General features: G+C 47.5%; 1 protein-coding gene across 20 annotated transcripts in view; it reads left to right on the top strand.

The window, feature by feature from the left end:
* The window catches only part of Camk2g (calcium/calmodulin dependent protein kinase II gamma), a 57,833-nt gene that overhangs the window by 28,281 nt on the left and 7,596 nt on the right, over positions 1 to 21,956 (top strand). For 4 of the 20 annotated variants that reach the window (XM_041638911.1, XM_041638910.1, XM_041638918.1 and 1 more), the window contains exons 11-18: positions 3,058 to 3,141; positions 3,351 to 3,393; positions 5,714 to 5,776; positions 7,678 to 7,721; positions 15,943 to 15,975; positions 18,096 to 18,164; positions 19,269 to 19,313; positions 21,705 to 21,753. In XM_041638911.1, the coding sequence (XP_041494845.1) occupies positions 3,058 to 3,141; positions 3,351 to 3,393; positions 5,714 to 5,776; positions 7,678 to 7,721; positions 15,943 to 15,975; positions 18,096 to 18,164; positions 19,269 to 19,313; positions 21,705 to 21,753 (430 nt within the window). The remainder of the gene's footprint in view (positions 1 to 3,057; positions 3,142 to 3,350; positions 3,394 to 5,713; positions 5,777 to 7,677; positions 7,722 to 15,942; positions 15,976 to 18,095; positions 18,165 to 19,268; positions 19,314 to 21,704; positions 21,754 to 21,956) is intronic. The other 16 variants (XM_041638928.1, XM_041638916.1, XM_041638925.1 and 13 more) reach the window with 7 other exon arrangements.

The raw sequence follows: 21,956 nt of genomic DNA, 5'->3' as shown, positions 1-21,956 counted from the left end.
TCATCAGACAAATAAACAGAAAATGTAACCGATTCAAGGGTTTCTGCTGCCCTTGGTAGGCATTAGGGTCACACAAAGAAGGTTTGTGGAGAAGGTGATCTCTGCCTTGGTTCTTAGCAGATGACTTAAGGACACACACACACACACACCGTTACCCTGCAGACAAAGGTTAGCATGGAAGCAGTGAGAGGCCATAGGAAATGGTCACCTGTAAGGAACACTAAGTAGCCTGGTTTTCAGTGAGACCGTGACTGAGAATGCAGAAGAGTAGGGCAATAAAAGATCGCATGACATACCGCCTTCTGCCTTAAGAGTTGAGGTTTGTTACTTGGTTTTGGTTTTTGTTATTGTTTTGTTTTTGTTTTTTGTTTTTCAAGACAGAGTTTCTTTGTGTAGACCTGGCAGCCCTGGAACTAGCTCTCTGTAGACCAGACTGGCTTTTAACTCACAGAGATCCACCCGCCTCTGCCTGGGATTAAAGGTGTGCGCCTCCACCTGGCTAAAGCATAGGTTTTAAAGAGAGTGTGATATTTGCGTTTAGCGTCACTTTGGAAGCTGTGTAGAACGTGGAGCTGATGAGCAAGAGGCTGGAGGCAGAGACGAAAAGCTGTCACCACTGTCTGAGCAGGGGCAGCGAGGGTGGAGGTGGAAGAGTGGGTGGTGCCATCAAATGTAAGAGAATCTAAAGGATTTAGTACCTGGGCTTGAGTGAAGGAGAGGGCAAGCTGATGGGTATTGCTGGGTTTAATTGGCCAGTGAGCGATGGTTGTACAGTTCATGGGCCCAGAAGAGCTAGATTGTGAGAAAAGATGATGCCTTAGTATTGTAGGCAGTGAGAATAGTGTTAAAGAGCCACCAGCTGAGGCACCTGTATGGCCGGGGGTTTGGTTTAGTGGTAGAGGTTTCTTGGCATCGAGGAAGGCAGAAGAAAGGGGCTATAGAGATAAGTGAGAAAGCTAGAAACGTGACCTGCTGTTTCTATGTAGGCTATGTATAATCAGAGAAGATCCAGAAACCAAGAAGCAGGTGGGACCTAGAGCATCAGCAACCAGACCTGAGAGTCCCTGAGAAAGATGGGAAAGTATTCCCAGCTTTGCAGATAGTGGGAAACAATAAGGAGATACTTGTTTGTCTCCAGATAAGTGAGGCCAAGACATCTGGGAAGCCAGGTAGTGAAGGAGCAAATAACCAGTATTCCTTAGCGGAAGAAGAGAGGTCAGGAAGTTTTGTTTGTTTGTGTTTTCCTTTGTCGATATGTATCTGCATATAAATTGTATTGTTAATTGTGAGAATTTAGCACATATCTGTACCACACACTATTCACACACACACCCCCCACACACACACCTTTAATTCTCCAGAAATCACTATTTTTACTTGTCTTTCATATTTACTTTTTTTATTTTTCTTTTTTGTTTTTTCAAGACAGAGTTTCTCTGTGTAGTTCTGATTGTCCTGGAACTCACTGTATAGACCAGGCTGGCCTTGAACTCAAATATCCACTTTTGCCTCTGCCTCCTGAGTTCTGGGATTAAAGGTGTGTACCACCACCACCTGGCTCAGATTTACATGAAAGGAAAAAAAAAGGTTTATTAACATGCGTGTGTATGTTTTGCCTGCATGTATGAATGTGCACTATTTGCATTCTGAGTGCTTATGGGGGCTCAGAAGGTGTCCGGTCTCTTGGAACTGGAGTCGACAGATGGTTGTGAGCCACCACGTGGGCACTGGGAACTGAATCTAGCTCCTTTGCAAGAGCAAGCCAGTGCTGTGAACCGATGAGACATCCTCCTACCCCCTACTTTTTTTTTTAACTTCCATATATGAGAGAGAACACATCTTAAGTAATACCTGTCTGTGTGTCTGGCTCATTTCACATAATGTAATGTCCTCTAATTCCAGTGATTTTTTTAAAAATGGGAACTTGAATATAATATAAAGGTTACAGAAAAGAGTCGATCATACTGATTGAAGAAGGACAGGTTTGGAGAGCAAATGGGGAGAGGGATTCTTGAGCCCGGGTCAGAAGGACACATCTGAGACTTGGGTTGGGTTGCAATGGAGACTGGTGCAGAAACGGGGCATACACAGTAGTCTCTTTATTTTTCTGTGGAGAACTTCACACACACACATGTGCGTGCACACGCGCGCACACGTGTGCACGTGCCAAGGAATGAGGAAAAGGTAGAGAAGGTGAAGAGAATTGCTTTGGGATCCAGGAAAGGCAGCAGGTTGGTGTGAAGGCAATGATTGTGGGGTGGTGGACACTCTAGGTCATGGGCACTAGCAGAGTTTTCAACTGGGCTGGCTGAGATAGCAATAGTAAAGAGAGTGATGACCATCTCAACTGAGGCACTCAAGGATCAGAGAAACCCACCACTTACAATGCTGTAGTTCTCTGTAGCCCCAGGGAATTACTGTGTTACAGTGTTACACAGTATATGACCCTGAGTCATCAAGGAAATACACTGTGTCCGGCAGACTCAGTTTAAGGAGGCAAGGACATTAACAGCAAATACATTGAAGAAAAAAAAAACCCTTCTAAAATGATGAAGAAAAAAGTGGTCATGGTGGCGCTCACCTATAATGCCAGCGCTTAAGAGGCAAGGCCAATCTGGGGCTATGACAGTAAGACCCTGTCTCAGAAAAACAAGGATGGTTTCTGCTTCAAGATAATCCCTAGCTTTTCAGAACAGTTTCTTTGAAGACTTTGTGGGATATGTTGGGTTCCTGACAGGCACCCTGTAGAGCAGGAGCCTGTCTCCCCCTGTGCAGAGTCTGGACCACAGCAGGTACCCAGTAAAGAGACCAGGATCCCATCACACCGATACTCAGTTGCCTCTTGTTTGGATTGCCCTTGACATAACCTCGAGTTGTTGGTGGCACTTCGGTTCTAAAGGCCTTTTCTCATCTGTGAACTCATTTAATGAGCACTGTGTAGCACAGTGTGTGGTGACGGTGTCCTGGCAGCTCCGTCGGTGCTAAGGTGACAGGACCGAGATGAGGGACAGAAAATCTATGATGGGGACCTCACAGACCTGTCTGTTTGACTTCCAGCAACGATCGACAGTGGCATCCATGATGCATCGCCAAGAGACGGTGGAGTGCTTGCGCAAATTTAATGCCCGGAGAAAACTGAAGGTGAGCGAGCCTTGCTTCTGGATCACTGTCTCTTGAGAGTGGAACTTTTCAGAGTGTAGCTCCTGCCTGGCTCCAAAGTGAAGCTCGTTCGTGCTGGGGCACCTGAAAACTCGCGTTCTTTGGCTCTGGCCCAGGGTTGCCTTTGCCTGGGGCCAGGCTACCTGCTTCTAAAGCTCCTTTGGACTTAGAGGGTTCTCTTCTTTCTCCAGGGTGCCATCCTTACCACCATGCTCGTCTCCAGAAACTTTTCAGGTATGTGTTCCCAGCTGTGCACTTTAATCCTGCTGAGGTGAGTGGGACAAGAATGGCGTTTGGCCAGCCCAGCAGCACAGATGTCTCAGGTGGCACCTTGAGCAGGATGAGCAGGGTCCTGTTCTGAGGGCGGCCGCTGCTGAATTCTTTTACCCAGCTTCTTCAGATGTGGAGGGAAGGGCTTTTTCTGAGGCTCCAATTTATGAATTCTATTTCTTCAGACTACCCAAAAGTAGCCTGCCGAGCTTCCCAGGCGCCTTAACCCCAGGTGTTCTTAGTTCTCCGAAGACTTAAGTACTTTGAGATTTTAGCCAGTCTAGGGTATTGGAGAAGGCACTGAAGGAAAAAGAAAGATGAGATACATTGTGTCTTCTCAGTTGCATCTGCTTGAAGTCATCTCTCCCTTCCTTGTGCCTGAGAAGAGGTGCCTGATAGAAACTGTCCAGATGTTTAAGCGTTTCTCATCGACCGAGGCTTACAGTACCCTCTGTGACACTAGCTATAAAAGTGAAGAAATAGAGACCTGTGGTAGGGAGGCGAAGGAACTCACTTAATTTGCATAAGGAATTGGGAGAGTTGGGGTCAGTAATTTGTAAACCACACTTGACATTTCTTTTTAAGATGCAAGACATTCCAGTCCCCTCTACCCCGTTCTCACCCTGATCTTCATTGTTTGCCCTCAGTTGGGAGCACAGTGGCTTTTCTGTGAGGAAAAGATTAATGTCAAGACTTAACTGAAGACAGAGAGCTCTCTCCCCAGCTTGCTTTTGCCCTTGGTCTTCCCTTCCTCTAACCCCCAGCCTCGCTGTTTTGGTTCAAGACCCCCTTTCTCATCCTTCTAACAAGACTCCTTCCCTTGCTTATCTCCTGCACCGTCATGAAGAGGGGCTTGTGAGGGAGTGCCAGCCACTCACCACTTACAGCAGGTGGCCATTCTGGGCAGGGCTTCCATCTTTGAGTTCAGGTCCTGCTGAACCTGGTTATGGGTCACTGGAGAGCTTTGGCTTGGAAGAGGCTTCAGGGAGAAGGGCTAGGGCTCTATAAACTCTTGCTCTTGGACCACAGGGTTCCAGGCTGTCTGGATGACCCTGGTTTAGAGGTTTATTCCTATGTTGAATACACACTAGAAGGTCATGGTCCCTCCAGGGAAGGAAGAGGAGCAAAGATAGAGTTGTAGCCCCCACAGTGCTCCTTCTCCTCCAAGTACTTTCAGCTTTATTTGCTTGATTTAAGAGCCTTCTTAGAGGACACTCTGGCATTTCTATGCCACCCATAGAGTAGTGATATTTTTCTCTCTGAGTCAAAGGAAGGTGAAGACAGGCTGCTGCTGCTGCCGCCGCCGCCTGTAGAGCCAGGCAAGTCAGAAGCAAGTCCCTGGCCTATGGTCTTGAGCTGCATGTCAGCCTCCCTCTCTGTTTCAGGAAATTAGTGGCCTGGTTTCAGAGAGTCAGGCTCAGTTAGGAAAGAGCGTTAACTCCTCCTTCAAGAGCCTTCTGGTCTATGAGCTCACTTTATCCTAGGTCAGAAGGGGCAACAAAACGAAACAGCCCTGCAAACATCCTATGTTGGCTTCTTCTGCCCTTCATTTGAGACAGGTGAGAACAGAGCCACAGAGATGTCTACAGAAATAGACTTCTGTTTCTTTAGGCACAGGCTAGACTATTTCCCCAGTTGGTCCACGGGGTACAGTAGTAGTTAGACAGATGCTGACATCTAGCTTTGGCCGCCTTTGTTTCTGGGGCTCCTTTCTTGGACGTCTTCATCCTCAGTGCACAGTGAAATGCAGACTGAGAAAACCTCCTCTCTCCACTGACTCCTTACAGGGAGGAGGAGCTGGGGCTTCTCCATAGAGGTAGCTGCCCCAGGGCCCTGTGAGAGCCTTCCCGTGCCCCAGACCCTCTCTGTTATTTGGAATGTGGCAACGGACATGCTCTCTGCTCCAGCACTCCAGTAACCACTCTTGGTTTCCTCAGAAAAGGTACCTGCCTCCCACCAGGTCAGGCTTTTACCCCTGGGCTCTTATTGAAGAGGTCACGGGACAAGCAATGAAGCCATTGCTGTGAAGTGGAGGCATGGTATTCAGCCTGTCCAAGCCTCACAGGCCCCCAGACTGCTGTAGAGCTGGCTGCTCCTGCCTCCTCAGTCTGCCCCCTGGTGCCTCCTCTCTCCCAGCTCGGCTGGCTTGGTCATGCCACCCGGGCCTCGCTGTGCGTGGGCGGCCAGCGGTTTCTACGCCTCACGCTGGGGCATGCTCTCGCTGCTGACTGGCCCCCCGTGGCTTTGCGGCAGCTCTGTGCACTGAGAGACTGTATCCCCTCAGTTGGCAGGCAGAGCTCCGCCCCCGCCTCGCCTGCCGCGAGCGCCGCCGGCCTGGCCGGGCAAGGTACGTGGCATGAGTCCTCCCTGACCGCCTGCCTTGGCTCCCTGCCACCCCAACAGTAGGGCCAGCATGCCAGGCCCGCTCACCAGGGAGGCGAGTCCCATGCTTGTGGGCTGAGATGGGCATGCCATACGGACCACCTAACTTGGCATCTGCAAGCACATTGATGTTATGAAGGCCCCTAACCAGCCGTGCATGCTGGGCGCTTGCCAACTCTCAGGAGGCAATAGCCTGGGGACTTGGAGTTGGGTAGTAGGAGCTTCTCCTCCAGATGGCCAAAGGGCTTGACCCGCAAACAACCCTGGGCATGGCCTGGAGCTGTCTCACGCTAAGACTAGACTCTTGCAGTGCAATTTAAGACCCCTCAGAGAAAGCCTCAAAATTGTGAAGCCTGGTCTCAAAGGTTGTGGAGTACAGATTCCTCAGGGTGAGCCATCCCTTGGCTTGACTCTTAGCCTTGTCACACGCTGAGCAAATCATGTCAACTCTCCCGCCCCCAGTTTCCTCATCTCTGTAATGGTAATGACAGGAAACACAGAGATACTTAGGAACGTGTCTGTTGTAGGTTCTCAGACAGCCACCTGGGAGCTCATAAAACAAAATCCTGCTTCCACACCAGACAAAACAGAATCCTTAGTGGACGGGATAAGTCTAAGTGTTTTGTAAAGTTTTCCAAGTGAGTCTAGTGAGCACCTTGAGTTAAGAACCAGTGTGTGACAGTTGGTAGTCAGGCTCACTCTATAAACATTAAAAATTTACTTGCCCAAATACAGCATGACTGGAGTTAAGGATAAAGGCCCTTTTTTTGGAGAACCAAAATGTTGTGTTGAAGCTATGTTCCTTCTCTCTCTGGAGAAAGTACTAGCTTAGCTAGGAATGGCCACCTAAAGGCCAGAGGACAGTGGCAATAGTTACAGCAATGGTCATGGTGAATGGTTCTCACATGCCAGACGCTATTAAGTTATTTTTAGGCGTGGTTCCATTGTATCCCCACTACCGTCCTGTGACCTAGGGGCTGTTACATCTCATTTTATAATAAAGAATTTGAGGCTCAAGGTGGTTAAATAGCCCACGTGCGCTGGTCACAAAACACAGCGAGCAAGTGCTTAAAACCAAGATAGAAATATAGGGCAGTCCAGGTGGACCAGAGAGTTGGGCTGATTATCCCTGTGCCTCCCAGAACTCTCCCACCCTTTGCTGCCTTCCTGTGCCCTTTGTGGCCTTCTGGTGTCACCATCTGCCTAGTGTAGGTCAAACCCCATGGCTGGCTGGAATCTGTTTGGCAGCTTTATAACTCTAGCCAGTCCCTCCTGCTCATGGATCCAGAGAATGGGAAAGGGTGACGGCTAGAACCCAATAAGCTGGGTGAGGTCCTCCCCAGTGAAGGCTTCAGCCCCTAGGCAAAACCCTCCTGTAGGTGGTCCTGGTTTATGTGTCTGTGACTGTCTGTCCTCACGTCTGGTCGCCTTCGTGAACGTGACACTATTTTCTTGAGAAAACTCCGGAGATGTCTTGCATCCTTCAGTCTAGAGGACTTCCGTGGTGTCTAGAAATGGAGCCCTCAACCATTTCACATCGGCACTGTTTCCGGGCCTGGGCAGAAGCTGTCGAGGACAGTGCTCCCAGTGCCCCGGGAAGCGCTAGTACCGAATGTGGTTTCTCTTCCTAAGCACAGGGTGTCTGCTTCTACTGAGCCCTCATCCATGGCAAAGAAGGTTCTAGAGTGCCGTGGCTCTGAAACCCTTGCGATGCCCTTCCTGCAGAGGAGCTACTACACCGGCCTCTTCTCAGGAGCTGTGGCAGCTCCTGGCCCCTTGTTAGTGCAGCAGTTTCTCGCAGATCTGGCTGCCAGGTTGAGGAGAGGATGTGATGCCGAGACATGACTTGCCTCTTTGTTTTCACAGCTGCCAAAAGCCTATTGAACAAGAAGTCAGATGGCGGCGTCAAGGTAGGTATTCCTCCAGTCCTCTTACCAGAGACGGACTTCCCTCCCAGCAGTTGCTGAGGGACTCTAGGCATCTTGTTTTCCTTTTCCCTAGGAACCTTGTCCTTGCTGTTTTGTTTTAAGCCTTTGTGCTCAGAACTACAGGTTCTACTGGCCTGAGAGGGAAGAAGGGATATGGGCCTCCTGATAGTAGATAGGAAAGATACAGGGAGAATGGTCCAGATCCAGTCTCCTAAAACCTGACTTCCCCATACCCGCCTCATCTCCAGGGCTGGACTCTCTGGGTTTCTGATTTGTTTGGATCGTTTGGGTAATCTTGTCCCTTTTTGCATAACCTCTTTTAATCAAAGCCAACTAGTGTGCCATGGTAACTCAGGCAGGGTACCCATACTGGGAACTTGAAGCTGTTTTTCTGTGAACCACTTTTATATCCCAGGTGAGGTGCCACTGACTGAGAGTCTCAGGCTTCTGTAAGTGAGGGGGCAGTGGTGTGTCACAGCTCATTCCCATCAGTAAAAGGGTTTTTCCTGTGTGAGTCAGGGAATAAGAGGGCCTGGAGTAATAACTTGGCTGAGCTAAGCTGAGATGCAGGCACTCAGAGGATTCAGGGTACACAGGCACATGGGAAGCAGCAAGTGTCCTGGGGCTGGGATATGGGGCACCCACCACCTGACACGTTTCAAAGCAAGACGTTACCTAAGCCATACTCTCTAACAAAAGCACAAGCTGGGCCTTTTCCCAGGAGCGTGTGCCCGCATTTATGTTCGTGGTCTCTATTCCCCTCCTTGCTCTCTTCCTGTTCCCTTCTTTTCTGCATGTTCGCTTTTGTGTCTTTCTGCCACTAGGAAGGGAGCTTAGGTGCCACTCACACCTGCTCGTGTGGAGCTGGGGTTTAGGAGTGGGCACCTGGTTCTAGGCATGCTCAAGATGAGGAAACCAAACAGGGAAAAAGGCTCTCAGAAAAGTGACCCAGGCCAAAGGCTCTGGGCACAAGCTTAGGGAGCAGAGGAAGATGAGACTGTTCAGTGGTTGTTTAAGGTATGGTGTTGGAGGTGAGGGCAAAAGAGGAGAACAGCCTTCATTTTCTTCTCACTTTTAAATGAGACAGTGTTACTTCTATAACCTGAAAAAAGTGCATTTGTATGAGTTGTCATACATATTAATGTTTCTGTTCAGCCAGAACACAAGATGTATGGTGGATACGGTGGCAGTACTGTTATGCTAGTACCTGGGAGGCTGAGGTATAATTATGGTGAGAGTAAGGCCAGTTTCAAATAACATAGAAAAACCTGGCCTCACTTGTTTTTGTTTTAATAGAAAAGGGGAATGATAAGGAAGAAAAATCAGTCAAAATTAGGACTAGCACTGTAGGGTTGGGACTTTATAGCTTAGTGGCAGAGAACAGCAAAGGTCCTGGCTTTCATTCCTCGGCACTGCAGGAACCAAAACAGCCACATTAATCCAATTGAGCAATAGAATTGAAAGTTGTGTGTTAGACTATGGAAAATACTGTGTGCCTGAATAGGAGAGCTATGGTAAGAGAGATTTGAAGGGCTAGGGGTATCGCTAATATTCATGAGGCCCTGGGTTCAATCCGTATATCAAGGAAAATAGATATGTCTGAGTGTACATGGGTGAATGGAAGAAGGAAAGAGCTGTGTGCAGAGGTGTCAAGATATGTTATAGAGCCGGGAGGTGGTGGCGCACGCCTTTAATCCCAGCACTTGGGTGGCAGGCAGAGGCAGGCAGATCTCTGTGAGTTCAAGGTCAGCCTGGTCTACTAGAGCTACTTCCAGGACAGGCTCCAAAGCCACAGAGAAACCCTGTGTCGAAAAACAAAAAAAAAAAAAAAAAGAAAAAAGAAAAACCAAAAAATAAAAATAAAATTTTAAAAAGTTATAATCTCGGGCTGGAGAGATGGCTCAGAGGTTAAGAGCATTGCCTGCTCTTCCAAAGGTCATGAGTTCAATTCCCAGCAACCACATGGTGGCTCACAACCATCTGTAATGGGGTTTGGTGCCCTCTTCTGGCCTTCAGGCATATACACAGACAGAATATTGTATACATAATAAATAAATAAATATCTTAAAAAAAAAAAGTTATAATCTCTTCAAGGCCAGCCTGGTCTACAAGAGCTAGTTCCAGGACAGAAACCAAAAGCTACGGAGAAACCCTGTCTCGAAAATTAAAAAAAAAAAAAAAAAGTTATAATCTGGAGATAGAAGGTTTAGAAGAAAAGATGGTCAGAAGTATCAAGGGAAAATATTCAAAATTATTGACAATTAGGTTGACACAGATTCCCACTACTCAGAATAGAGGCTACCTACAGTCATAGTCTGGCCACACTCATGACACAGGTAGCACCTGCTGTTAGAAGTGGCCCTGAAAAGTCTCACTGTTATGGGTGATTTTAGAAGAGCCCACTGGCTGGGCATTGCACTGCATTCTTGTAAACTTTACACTGTGAAGGCATAGTAAGAAGGTCAGAAGTTCAAGTCCTGCCTGAGCCACATAGCACAGCAACACTGTCTTAAGAAGAAAGGACGGACGGACTGACTGACTAAATTAACTAATTAATTAATTATAATTATCTGTATATAGTTGTGAACACTTTCATCTCAGGGCTCAAGAGGCAGAGGTAAGAGTTCCAGGACAACCAGGGCTATATAGAGAAACCCTCTCTTGGAAAAAAACAAAAAAATAAACAAGACAGAGGCAAGTAGATCTGTGGGAGTTTATAGCTAACTTGGTCTACATAGTAAGTTCCAGGACAGCCTGGGCTGTGTAGAGATCCCGTCTACGTAGTGAGTTCCAGGACAGCCTGGGCTAGGTAGAGACCCTGTCTACTTAGTGAGTTCCAGGACAGCCTGGGCTAGGTAGAGACCCTGTCTACGTAGTGAGTTCCAGGACAGCCTGGGCTAGGTAGAGACCCTGTCTACGTAGTGAGTTCCAGGATAGCCTGGGCTAGGTAGAGACCCTGTCTCAAAAAAGGAGAAACAGAAAGAAAAAAGGAAAATTCATCAGATAGTGTCAAGGTTTCCAGTCTTGACTGTTGAACAGAGTAGTAATGAATAAAATGTCTATTCAGGGGGAAGAATTTTGTTTTGATCGCATTGAGATTAAGGGGCAGGTGGCATAGCTGATGGAGACATTTTTAATGACCCTGGGAACCACTTGGCAAAACCCAGGGAAAAGTCCATTCTTAGTCTTGAACTCCTTGATTCTTCTGCGTCTCCTTCCTAAGTGCTGGGATTGTAAGTATATGCCAAATCATGTCTTGCTTTGTGACTTGAGTTTCAGACAGACTCAAAACTTTCGAGATAATGGGTTTCAAAGATGACTCCAGTATAACCGTGTAACTTTAGCCTAAGAAGATAATTGTAATGTATACAGGTTCCAGAACCAGAGGTGTAGAGCACTTCCTTAGCATGCATGAGGTTCTAGGTTTGATCTTCTGCACAACAGAAAGATACACCAACCAAAAATACTGATTTGGGCTGGAGAGATGGTTCAGTGGATGAGCACCCATATGGCAGCTCACAACTGTCTGTAACTCCATTTCCAGAGGATCCAATGACCAGTCCTTAGCCCTGGCAGGTGGCAGGAAGTGAGAGAGACACAGCGGTAGTCTAGGAAAACATCCACAGTAGGTGGGTAGCATGGGAACCCTTTTATTAAAGAGTATAGCAAATATAACCCCAGAAAGATAATCTAAAGATGATCTGAGGATGAAAATAGGTCAGGATGAAAGCTTTTAGCCTTATTCCTATAATGAAATGCAAGTTGAAACAATGAGCCTAGACTGCATCAGGATGGCGAGGGGTACACAGAGAGACTCTGCGTGGGTGTGCGTGGGTGTGTAGGGGTGGGGGTGGGTGTGATTTTTGATTCTTAAGTTCGTGATGGCAGTAAAAAACCAGTGTCAAAAGCCATACAAATGTTCCTACCTTTGCTTCTGGGCATTTTCTTCTAAGAAGTCTCCTAAAGAAATATGAAATAGGAAAAGCTGAAAGTAGAAAGATGTTTTATATGACATTATATGAAAAAATTGGAAATTGTTTCAAAAGCCAGCTGGAAATAAATGGTTCAATAATAATGAGAATTCCATTTAATAGACTACTAGAGTTACTCATCTTCGGTTGGAAAACTAGTTCGGAAGTTAGGAGCACTTGCTGCTCTCCCACAAGAGTGTAGTCCCCGGTACTCACCTCTGGTGACTTACAACAGCTATAACTCCAGTTCCAGGGGATCAACAACAAAAGAAAACTCACTGAAGTATTTAATCATAGCTTTACTAAGTGATGGGAAATATGGTAACATTGGGGTTTCTAAAACTTTTCCTGTTATTGTGGTTTTTCTCTACTTTCCAAACTTTTCACCTGGACCATGCATTAATATTAATAAGCAAACCAAATTATTCTCTAATAAAAAAACAAAAATGAAGGTGGTGGACAAATGGATACATGCATGTGCTCTTAGCACCTGGAGGCGGGAGGGTCAGCCTACCCTCAGCAGCATAGTGAGTTCAAGGCCTCAAAAATAAATCATCTTTAAACTCAAAATGCTAATTTTAGCCAGGTGGCAGTAGTGCACACCTTTAATCCCAGCACTTGGGATGCAGAGGCAGGAGGATCTCTGAGTTTGAGGCCAGCCTGGTCTAAAGTGAGAGTTCAAAGATAGCCAGGGCTACGGAAAAACTGTCTCAAGGGAAAAACAAAAATAAAAGCCCCTAATTTAAAAGTATAGCATAAACTATGTAACATGTAGTTTATAATAATATTTTAATTGCATATGAAAAGGCTCTAAGAGCAATAGGAAATTGAGCAAAATTCACTCACTTTCCCCTTTGCTTTTCAAATTGTTTATAATGTGATTGTAGTCTTTCTTATTCAGTAATGTGTAAATGATCGATCGTGTGATTGGAAGAAAAGGCAAGAAGATAAAATGTGGGAAATATGTATGCCCTTTGTGGGCTCTCTTGAAATTTGAGCTGATGTCCAAAACTGTGAGGGAAGCCAGTAAATGGCCTGAGCTTTGAGCATTTGGATTCTTCTAGACTCTGTCTACCCTTTCCAATGCTCCTGTCCCCGATTTCTTCCGCTGACTGTTCTCAGGAAGGTTCTCTTCCCTCAGCTTAGATGTTTCTGTGAGATGCTCGAGACAGCTCACGTTGCTTTGAGTGGGTCCTGTACCCAATGGCTCTGAATTAAAGAACCTGAGGTTCTGTTTGGGTTTCTTCGAAGGCTGATGCTAGTGACCCAGGGTCTGTGGGAAAGTGAGCATTTGTCTGTGTAACCTTGGCTGTCCTGGAACTAGCTCTGTAGACCAGGCTGGCCTCAAACTCACAGAGAGCCTCCTGCCTCTGCCTCCGGAGCGCTGGGATTAAAGGCGTGCGCCACCACTTTGGAAGAACAGACTGAAAGGGACCACAAACACTCAAATTCTTTGAGGCCTTGGGCAGCATGACATTCTTCTGCTGACTTCAGGCCGGAGTGGCCATCCAATTTTTTGTTTGTTTTTTAGATTTTAAAGGTTAAAATTGAGTGCTTTTTGAGCAGTTGTTTTGAATATGAAAATGAGGCCTTAGCCCTTTAATTGTGTAAAATTTTAAATTTTTGTATAGTTTTCAAATAGAAGTCAGACATGGTCCTTTAAAAGAGACCTGGCATTTAAGCGTTTATGTGGTATCTGGTTGAGAAGACGACCAGCTGTGTGGGGAAAGATGAACAGAGAAGCTGAAAGATGCAGGCACTGGGAATCTGCCTGGGTGTGGAAAGGATGATTGGTTTGCCTGTGGCAGTGTTCAGGATGAGCAGAGAGCATCCAGGAGAAGAGCTAGCTAGGAACATACCTCCCATGAGGTAGAAGCAGAAGCTGAAAGGTTTCCATCTGAACGCAAGGTCCAGGTAAAATGATTGTAATGGTCTTTACCACCAGCCACCAAAAATCAGCAGAACCAGTATGAGGCCTGGACTGAGCGCCTGGCCCCTTCTCAGAGCTGACGTCAGAGATGTGTTCTTGCTTTCGCTTGGGGAAGGCTGCCTTCAGCAGGCCTGCTCAGCTGTCAATTGTCAGGCATCTGTTAAGACGCTCTGGAACTTAACAAAGGCAGGGCCCTTCGCAGCATCCCTAGGAGCCAAGTTTCGGGACTCACTCTGGAATCCCAGTTCTTGGGAGGCTGAAGCTAGAGAGAAATGCCACAAAATTCAAGGCCAGAGTGGGCCACACTGAGTACCTGTCCGAAGGGGGAAATAGAATCCCAAGAGAAAAAGAGCAAGTATGAGTAATTCTTGGGTGAAAGGATAAGACAGTTAGGTAGGAAGATAAGCACTGGGTGGAAATCTAGCTAGACGGCAATGGTGGCTAAGAATATGAGGTGACTGCCTCCTTTCACGGCATGGTTCTTCTTGGCTATATAGCTTTGTTAAAGGCAGTCTGAATTCCTTGAAGCCCTGCTCTAAAATAAACAAAAAAGCTAATACAAGTTCAGTGTGGTAGCACGTACCTGTGATTCAACTACCCACAGGACACAGGCATGGGGATTGCAGGCTCAGGGCCAGACTGTATAGCAAGACCCTGTCTCAGAGCAGAATAAGGACTAATGCAAAAGGAACCCTACCATAGGGATTTTTTTTCCTTTAATTCATATCCAAATTATGGATAAATGTTATTTTTTAATGTTTTGTATATAAATTATGCATAGTAATGGGTTTTATTATGACATACATGTACACATACTCCCACATACCCCATTATCTTCTGAAATACTCTTTTAAATATTAGTAGCCTCCTTCCAGAAAACATCTCTTTAAAGTAGAACGTTGGTCCTGGGAGAACAAAAACCATTTCTCAGATATGTTTATTATGCCCAGAACATCCTCAGTAAATGGGATTGGATGTCATTAAGTGAATGTACAAAACTCAAGCAACAGACATAGTCTAAGGGGACTTCTGTCTCCCAGTGAGCTAATTATAAAAGTCATAATTACCCTTAACCTCTTAGTCTACTCTGGTGTATTTTTAGTGTGCTATTTGGTCTTAATTGGTTTTTTTTTTTTTCTGGTTTTTCGAGACAGGTTTTTCAGTAGCTTTGGAGCCTGTTCTGAAACTTGCTCTATAGACCAGGCTGGCCTTGAACTCACAGAGATTCACCTGCCTTTGCTTCCTCAGTGCTGGGATTAAAGGACTGTGCCACTACCGCCTGGCTGTTTGGTCTTAGTTTGATGCTCTTATTTCAGCACCTGAGGTCTAAGAGATCTAGTGGAGGTTGAGATCATGGCCTTCTGCCTCTCTCAGCTTCCATCTCTGTGTCTTTGGTCACTGCACTCTTATTCACCAGCTCCCCTGGGCTTCCAGTTCCAGTAATCACAAAAAGCAATAGAACATGCAGAGTTTTTAAAGTAGCAGGACTATACTGACAAAGAATAGAGTGTCAAAACTGAAATGTAAGATAGAGTCTGCTGCCGACCAGGTGTGGTGGCGCACACATTTAACCCAGCACTCAGGAGGCAGAGCAAGGTGGATCCCTGTAAGTTTGAGGCTAGCCTGGTCTACAGAGGGAGTTACAGGACAGCCAAGGCTACACAGGGAAACTCTGTCTGGCGGGGAGGGAGGTGGGAAGAGTCTGCCATCTTTATCTGGACAGCATTCACAGCTTCATTGAGGTCCAAGTTCAGAGGTCAAATGCTGTACTAAAGCTGAGAACATTCTATGGGAACTTTTGTTATTTCTCTGGTATTCCTCACTCACGTTTCAGACAGTCCTGTCTGTAGAGGCTGTGAGTGCCCTTGTCAGTGTGCTGGTCCTGTGAACCCAAACCTGTAGTAGAGGCTGTGAGTGCCCTTGTCAGTGTGCTGGTCCTGTGAACCCAAACCTGTAGTAGAGGCTGTGAGTGCCCTTGTCAGTGTGCTGGTCCTGTCTACCCAGTCGACAAATGTTACCCACATATGCTTGTGACTGAACAAAACAGACTTCTCAGGGTATGCTAAAGTTTCTGTGTTTGTGAACTTGAAAGAGTTCTTCTCCAGCGGCTGGAGGAGTGTGTGTGCCTGTGATCTGTGTACTGTTTTAACCCCTCTGATGCTGGACTCCGGGGTCCCGCTCTTCCTCCTCTTCTGTCCCCTCATGCAGAGCCCAAGCTGGTGCACTAACCTGCAACGTCTCTGTGCTTCTCTTCTTACCTCCTCTTTCCCGTTCTCTTTCCCTTTTGCTGTGGTGTGTCCAGAAAAGGAAGTCGAGTTCCAGCGTGCACCTAATGGTGAGCCTTGCCTGCCCACCCATCCTGCTCACTCCATGCTGCTTGTGCCCGCCTGCCAGCCATGCAGACCCATTCTGCCATGTGCGTGTGCGTCACTCATCCTCACTGCATGTCTGTGCTGTGTGGACCAGTGTGGCCTGTCCTGCCAGGCGGGGCCATTGCCCAAGGTCACCGAGTGGCCTTACAAATGGGCATCAGAAGGTTGCTGTGGAGGTTGGGTAGCCTCCAACAGTCTAATGCACGGAGTAAAACCAGTGGGAGTTTTGGGGAAAGACCCTCTCTTACCGTCCCTCAAGAGATAAGGCCTGGGGCTGGAGAGATGGCTCAGACGTTAAGAGCACTGGCTGCTCTTCCAGAGGTCCTGAGTTCAGTTCCCAGCAACTACGTGGTGGCTCACAACCATCTCTTGTGGGATCTGATGCTCTCTTCTGGCTTAAAGGCATACGTGAAGATAGAGCGCTCATAAAGTCAATAAATCTTTAAAAAGAGAGAGAGAGATCAGGCCTGTTCTCCAGGCATGAGCAGCTGCTTCCTGGGAGCCGTATGTTCATTCAGTAGGCAGCCATGTAATGGGAAAAACTCATGGTTGGCTCCTGGCTCTAAACCTTGTTCTGTGAAAATCCCATTTTCCTGTTAGGCCTGCGCTGAAAGACTATAGTAAATGCATCTTTTCTCGTGGGATACTGGGCACCAAGGGAACACAGCAGCCTAGTCGTTATGAAACCATCCATTATAACCAGAGGTGTGGCCACTCGGGTGTTAGCTCAGTCCTCCGCAGATAGGTATGTCTTACCATGGAATGCTCATCCTCAGCTACTGCAAAGGTCTTTATGTCAGCTGGGTCTGCAGCCGGGACAGTCTTCTCCAATCAACCGAAACCAGGAAATCAGCATCAGTAGCTGAGCTAAGAGAGCTCTGCCCTCTGCTGTCTCAGGATAGGAACACAAGAAAGCAGTCACCGTTTGTGTTTCTCTCTTTTTTTTTCCCTCGACCCCAGGGACTCCTCTCCAGCCTGCACATTTCAATATCATCTTGTAGTACTTGATGTTGACTCAGGATTCCATGGCTAACCTCAGCCACTAACTGGGGTCATGTAGCTGTAGATCTGGTCCGTGAGGCCTTTGGGAAGATGTAGAAGAGTCTGGATGCATTCTGAGTGTGTTCTAGGAGAGAAGAGATACGCTCTGGCTATCAGCGTATCTTCATTTATGCTCTGACTAGAGGCACATTTGTCTCGTGCTTACTGAAGAACTCGGGTGGTCAAGCTGCTCCTTTATCTGTGACCCCATTGGGCCCCAGGGAGACGCAGTTGAACTGCTTAGAACTCGGAAGAGTCAGGGAGCATTGCTGTGGTTCTCTGCCCTGGAGATTGGCCGCCTTCCTTCCTCTCCACACTCCTTCTTGACTCTGCCACTCTATAGCATTTTAAAAGGCAAGGAAATATCCCTGGTGGTCGTGGTTGCCATTAGGAATATTGGCTTGCTGGGCAGCTTGTTCTTTCCTGGGACTGAGTACTGTGACTACAGCCACCATTGAGATTTGCCTGCCCTTCCTCGGGGCTCTGCCCTCACTTCCAGCTGATCAAGTCCAAGATTTTATCAGGTGGAAGATAAAGAGCAAAGTCCTGTCCCCTGAGATCTGTGGCTACATTGTCTATTCAGAGTTGAATTCCACCTGTTTTCTCTCTGGACTCTACCTCCCGGACCAGGCACCCTTGCTCGTTTCCCTCCTCTCTTCATATCAGGCTTCAAACTGTTATTTTAAGGGGAAAGGAAATGCAGGTGCTAGGAGAAGGGCCACAGGGAGCCAGAGTTTTCAGTTTTGTCCTGCTTTAAGTCACCACCCTTCCCACCTGTAATGTGGTGGTCTGGGTCTGCAGTGACCGTGGTGGCCTGGCCCCTGCAGAAAGCAGACATTTCTGGAGAGGTCCTTCAAACAGATCTTTGGCTAGTCCTACAATGAGGATGCTAACCATTGCTCCCATCTGCACGGTGGTGTTACAGTTGCCACCTCGGGCGTAGCACCTGAGGCCAGACCAGGGGACAAGGGAGGTCTGGGAGTCAAATCTGAGCAATGTTGGTGACTCCGGAGGAACTAAACCATCTGTTTTCTTGTCTCAGCCACAGAGCAACAACAAAAACAGTCTCGTAAGCCCAGCCCAAGAGCCCGCGCCCTTGCAGACGGCCATGGTACCTCTGACTACGGCTTCTCCGCCTGACCCTGGCTGCCTCCTGCTTCTTTCCCACTTCCTCTTCTTGCCATACCTCCCTAGGACCCCACAGCTTTTGTCATTTTTTGCTTTCCATAGAGCAGATTGCTCTGTGTGCTGCCCCTCAGGCCCCTTCCCCTTCATTCCCCTGCTTGGCAATGCTCCATCCTGCATGGCAGAACCACTGGTCCTGTACCTGTTGCTGCTGGGGAAAGAGTGATCAGGGCTGTCAGTTAGGCCTCCCGTCCCCAAGCACTCACCCTCAGTGGGTCTGCTATCAGGGCCAGGGAGGTGAATTGTTTGAAAAAAGAAGAGGGTAGGAGCTCTCTTGGTACCTGATCCTTAGTTCTTAGAGGTTTCCTTGTGGAACCTGCCTCAACCTCTCCTTTGTATAGTCAAGAACAGGAAGGAGGATGGAGGTTCCCCAAAGTTTCTCTGGTCCTGGAGAGCCCCTCTGTTGAGTTCTCGCAGGGTTCTTTAGTGGGTACAGTATATAACACAGAGCTCTCTGTGCTACTGCTGGCTAGCTGATGAACTAGCACGGAGGACACTGGGAAGAGAGGGGCGTTTGTTTATTGTTTAATCATGCCTGCCGTGCCTTCTACTTCCTGTGAACCTTTTTGCAATCTGGTGTGGGCCCATGGGGCCATCCTCAACTTGCTGAAGGGGCATCCTAGGTCTTTCTGGGAGACTTTCTCTTTCTGCTTTCTTTGTGCCCCTGTCTTCTGTGCACCCCTTGATGAACACTGTTGGCAGGGCCTGAATCCCACAGCTCCTCTTGTGTATTTGCCCCCTAGGGCTCCCCCACACCCACAGACTCAAGTGCAGAGGCCCCTGTCCTCTCAGTGTCCTGAGAGCCTGCCTCTTCAAGCTTCTCTTTACCAGCCAGTCAGCTAAATCCTGGGTTTCCTGCCTCTCCGGGACTCTAGTCGAGCCAATATATTTTGGTTTGTAGGGATGTCTGGTGGGCAGGCCTCAGTGGTCATCATAGGGTCTCTAAGGGTACCATGTCAGTGTGCGGGGATCCTTCACAGAAGAGCTCAAGTCCCCAAATCTGGAGGATAATTTTTATCTTCTCTCACAGGAACCACAAACCACCGTGGTGCACAACGCTACAGATGGGATCAAGGTGAGTGAGTGGCCACCAGGTCTGCTCAGCTTTCTCATCCAGCAGGAAAGAAATAGACTGAGTCACTGGGGTCTGAGAGTTTTGTGGATATTGTGTGCGGAGTGCTCGTGGGGTCCAGTATCGAGGCAATAATGGGTGTGTTGGTTACTCTGTCCTGTGAAACGACAAAGCTTACTGACTTTGGACCGAGGCTGTACAGTCAGATTGATCCGCTGTGAATCTCAGCTTCAGACCTCAGAGCAGGTCGTTCACCACTCTGTGCCACAGCTTTCTTGTTTGCAAGTGACAGACAGTAGTAAACTCCATGAGTTAGGAAGTGATGGGACTGGAGAGATGGCTCAGCAGTTAAGAGCACCGCTGCTCTTCCAGAGGACCCGGGTTCAAGTCCCAGCACCCACATGGCAGCTCATAGCTGTCTGTAACTCCAGTTCCAGGGGACCTGACATCTTTCATACAGGCAAAGCACCACTGAACATAAATAAAAAATAATAATAAAATATAGTGGATATTAAAGAAAAAGAAGTTTAGTGAGAGCAGGCAATGGTGGTGCTCACCTTTAATCCCAGCACTCAGGAAGCAGAAGCAAGCGGATCTCTGGGAGTTTGAAGTCAGCCTGACCTACAGAGTGAGTTCTAGGATAGCGAAGGTTACACAGAGAAACCCAGCCTCAAAAAACAATGAATGAATAAATGAATAAAAGAAAGAATAAATAGAAGTTTAGTGAGAAGAATTGTTAGAAGGAAGAAAAGAGCCAAGGCTCTGGAGAAAACTTGGATAAGTACTTACTGAGCAAATATGAAAACTGGAGTTCAGATTACCAGAACCCACATAAAACAAACTGCACATGGTGCACACTTGTAGACCAGGCATGTTGGAGGTACAGGACCTCCCAGACAATCTGGGAAGTTCTGGGTACAGCCAGAGACCTTGCCTCCATGAGTAAAGTGGAGAGCAATTGAAGAAGACAACAGTGTCAGTCTCTGGCTTCCATATGTGTGCTTGCACTTGTGCATACATGCACACCGTCCACAGCAAACATGCACTCGTGCATACATGCACACACCGTCCACAACAAACATACACTCACACCCATGCATACATGCACACCGTACACAACAAACATGAACTCACACCCATGCATACATGCACACCGTCCACAGCAAACATGCACTCGTGCATACATGCACACACCGTCCACAACAAACATACACTCACACCCATGCATACATGCACACCGTACACAACAAACATGAACTCACACCCATGCATACATGCACACCATGCACAGCAAACATGCACTCACACCCATGCACATCATACACACTGTGCACCATGCACACCATGCATGCATACATCCCCGAAAAGGGCAAGAATCTAGCCAGACTGTATAGTATTCTCTGTATCGTAACCTCCCACCCCTGCAGTTTTAGTACCATTGCTGACTACCATGACTCTGCTGTATAGAGAGGACAAAATAAATTTCCGTTTGGAGGGAGGGGTAGACCTAGTAGATAACATACCAACAACAAATAAAATAAAATCCAGTAGTGATAAGTTCTCAGAAGAAAGTGGCACAAAGAGAGTGAACATGGCCTTTAATGAAATGGTCAGAGAATGGCTTCGCGGAGGGGCTGTCTGAGCTAGAAATGAAACATCAGTGGGAAGGAGGCAGACAGGCTGTCAGGCAGAGGTAAGGCCTGGGTAATGCCGGAAAGAACCAAGCAGCTGAGCTTAGTGAGCAAAGGCCTAAGGAGTAGGAGAGTCAAGAAGTTGGAGAAGTAGGCAGGGTTCTCAGTATGGTTTATGTGTTTCAACACAGGGTCTCACTGTGTAGCTCCAGCTGTCCTGGAACTCAGTATTGTAGACCACGCTGGCCTTGAGTTGACAGAGATCCACCTGCCTCTGCCTCCCACGTGCTGGGATTAAAGGTGTGCACGCTGTGTCTGGCCGCATGATGTACATTTATTCCAGCAGCAAAGAGAAGCTACTGGTAGTTTTTATCAGAGGGGGATAAAATCTAGCTGTATTTTGTAAGTTCACCATAGATAAGAACTCTAAGGAGAAGGCCCGAGTGTCAGGAAGGGACCTGGAGGCTGCAGCAGTGATACTCCGACAGATGGTAGCTCGCTGTGCATCTGTAGAGAAGTAAGATGCAAGGAAGAGAAGAATGAAGAATGGTCCGAGCTGTAGCATGAGTGATTAGGTAGTGCCTTTTCCTGACATGAAAGCCTAGGAAGGACTTTGGAACCTGAAGAGTTTTCTGAACAAGGAGTAAGGATGGAAGGCAGGAGCCTCTCAGGTTCTTGTGGGCATCTCTTGTAGGAACCTGTTCGTTCTTCTTCCTCCAAGCGTCCAAGGACTAATGATATACATGTTCTCTTTGGACCGCAGGGCTCCACAGAGAGCTGCAATACCACTACAGAAGATGAAGATCTTAAAGGTAGGTGCTGTCCCTGGAGGGGAAGGGCCCCCAACTGTGACCCAGGTACTTCAGTGTTGATGGGACATCGGTCTTTTCTGTCCCTGGAACTGGGATTGGTGCCTCCTTACACAATAGGGGGCTTGACCTAAAAACTACATTCCATGCACTGAGACATAAGGTCCCCATCTGGTGTTAGTGACCAAGCAAAAAGGGCTTCTCCT

Source organism: Microtus oregoni, unplaced genomic scaffold, assembly GCF_018167655.1.
Source record: "Microtus oregoni isolate MIOR12 unplaced genomic scaffold, Mior012 000056F_ref0000123, whole genome shotgun sequence".
Lineage (NCBI taxonomy): Eukaryota > Metazoa > Chordata > Mammalia > Rodentia > Cricetidae > Microtus > Microtus oregoni.
This window is presented reverse-complemented; position numbering and strand designations above follow the sequence as displayed.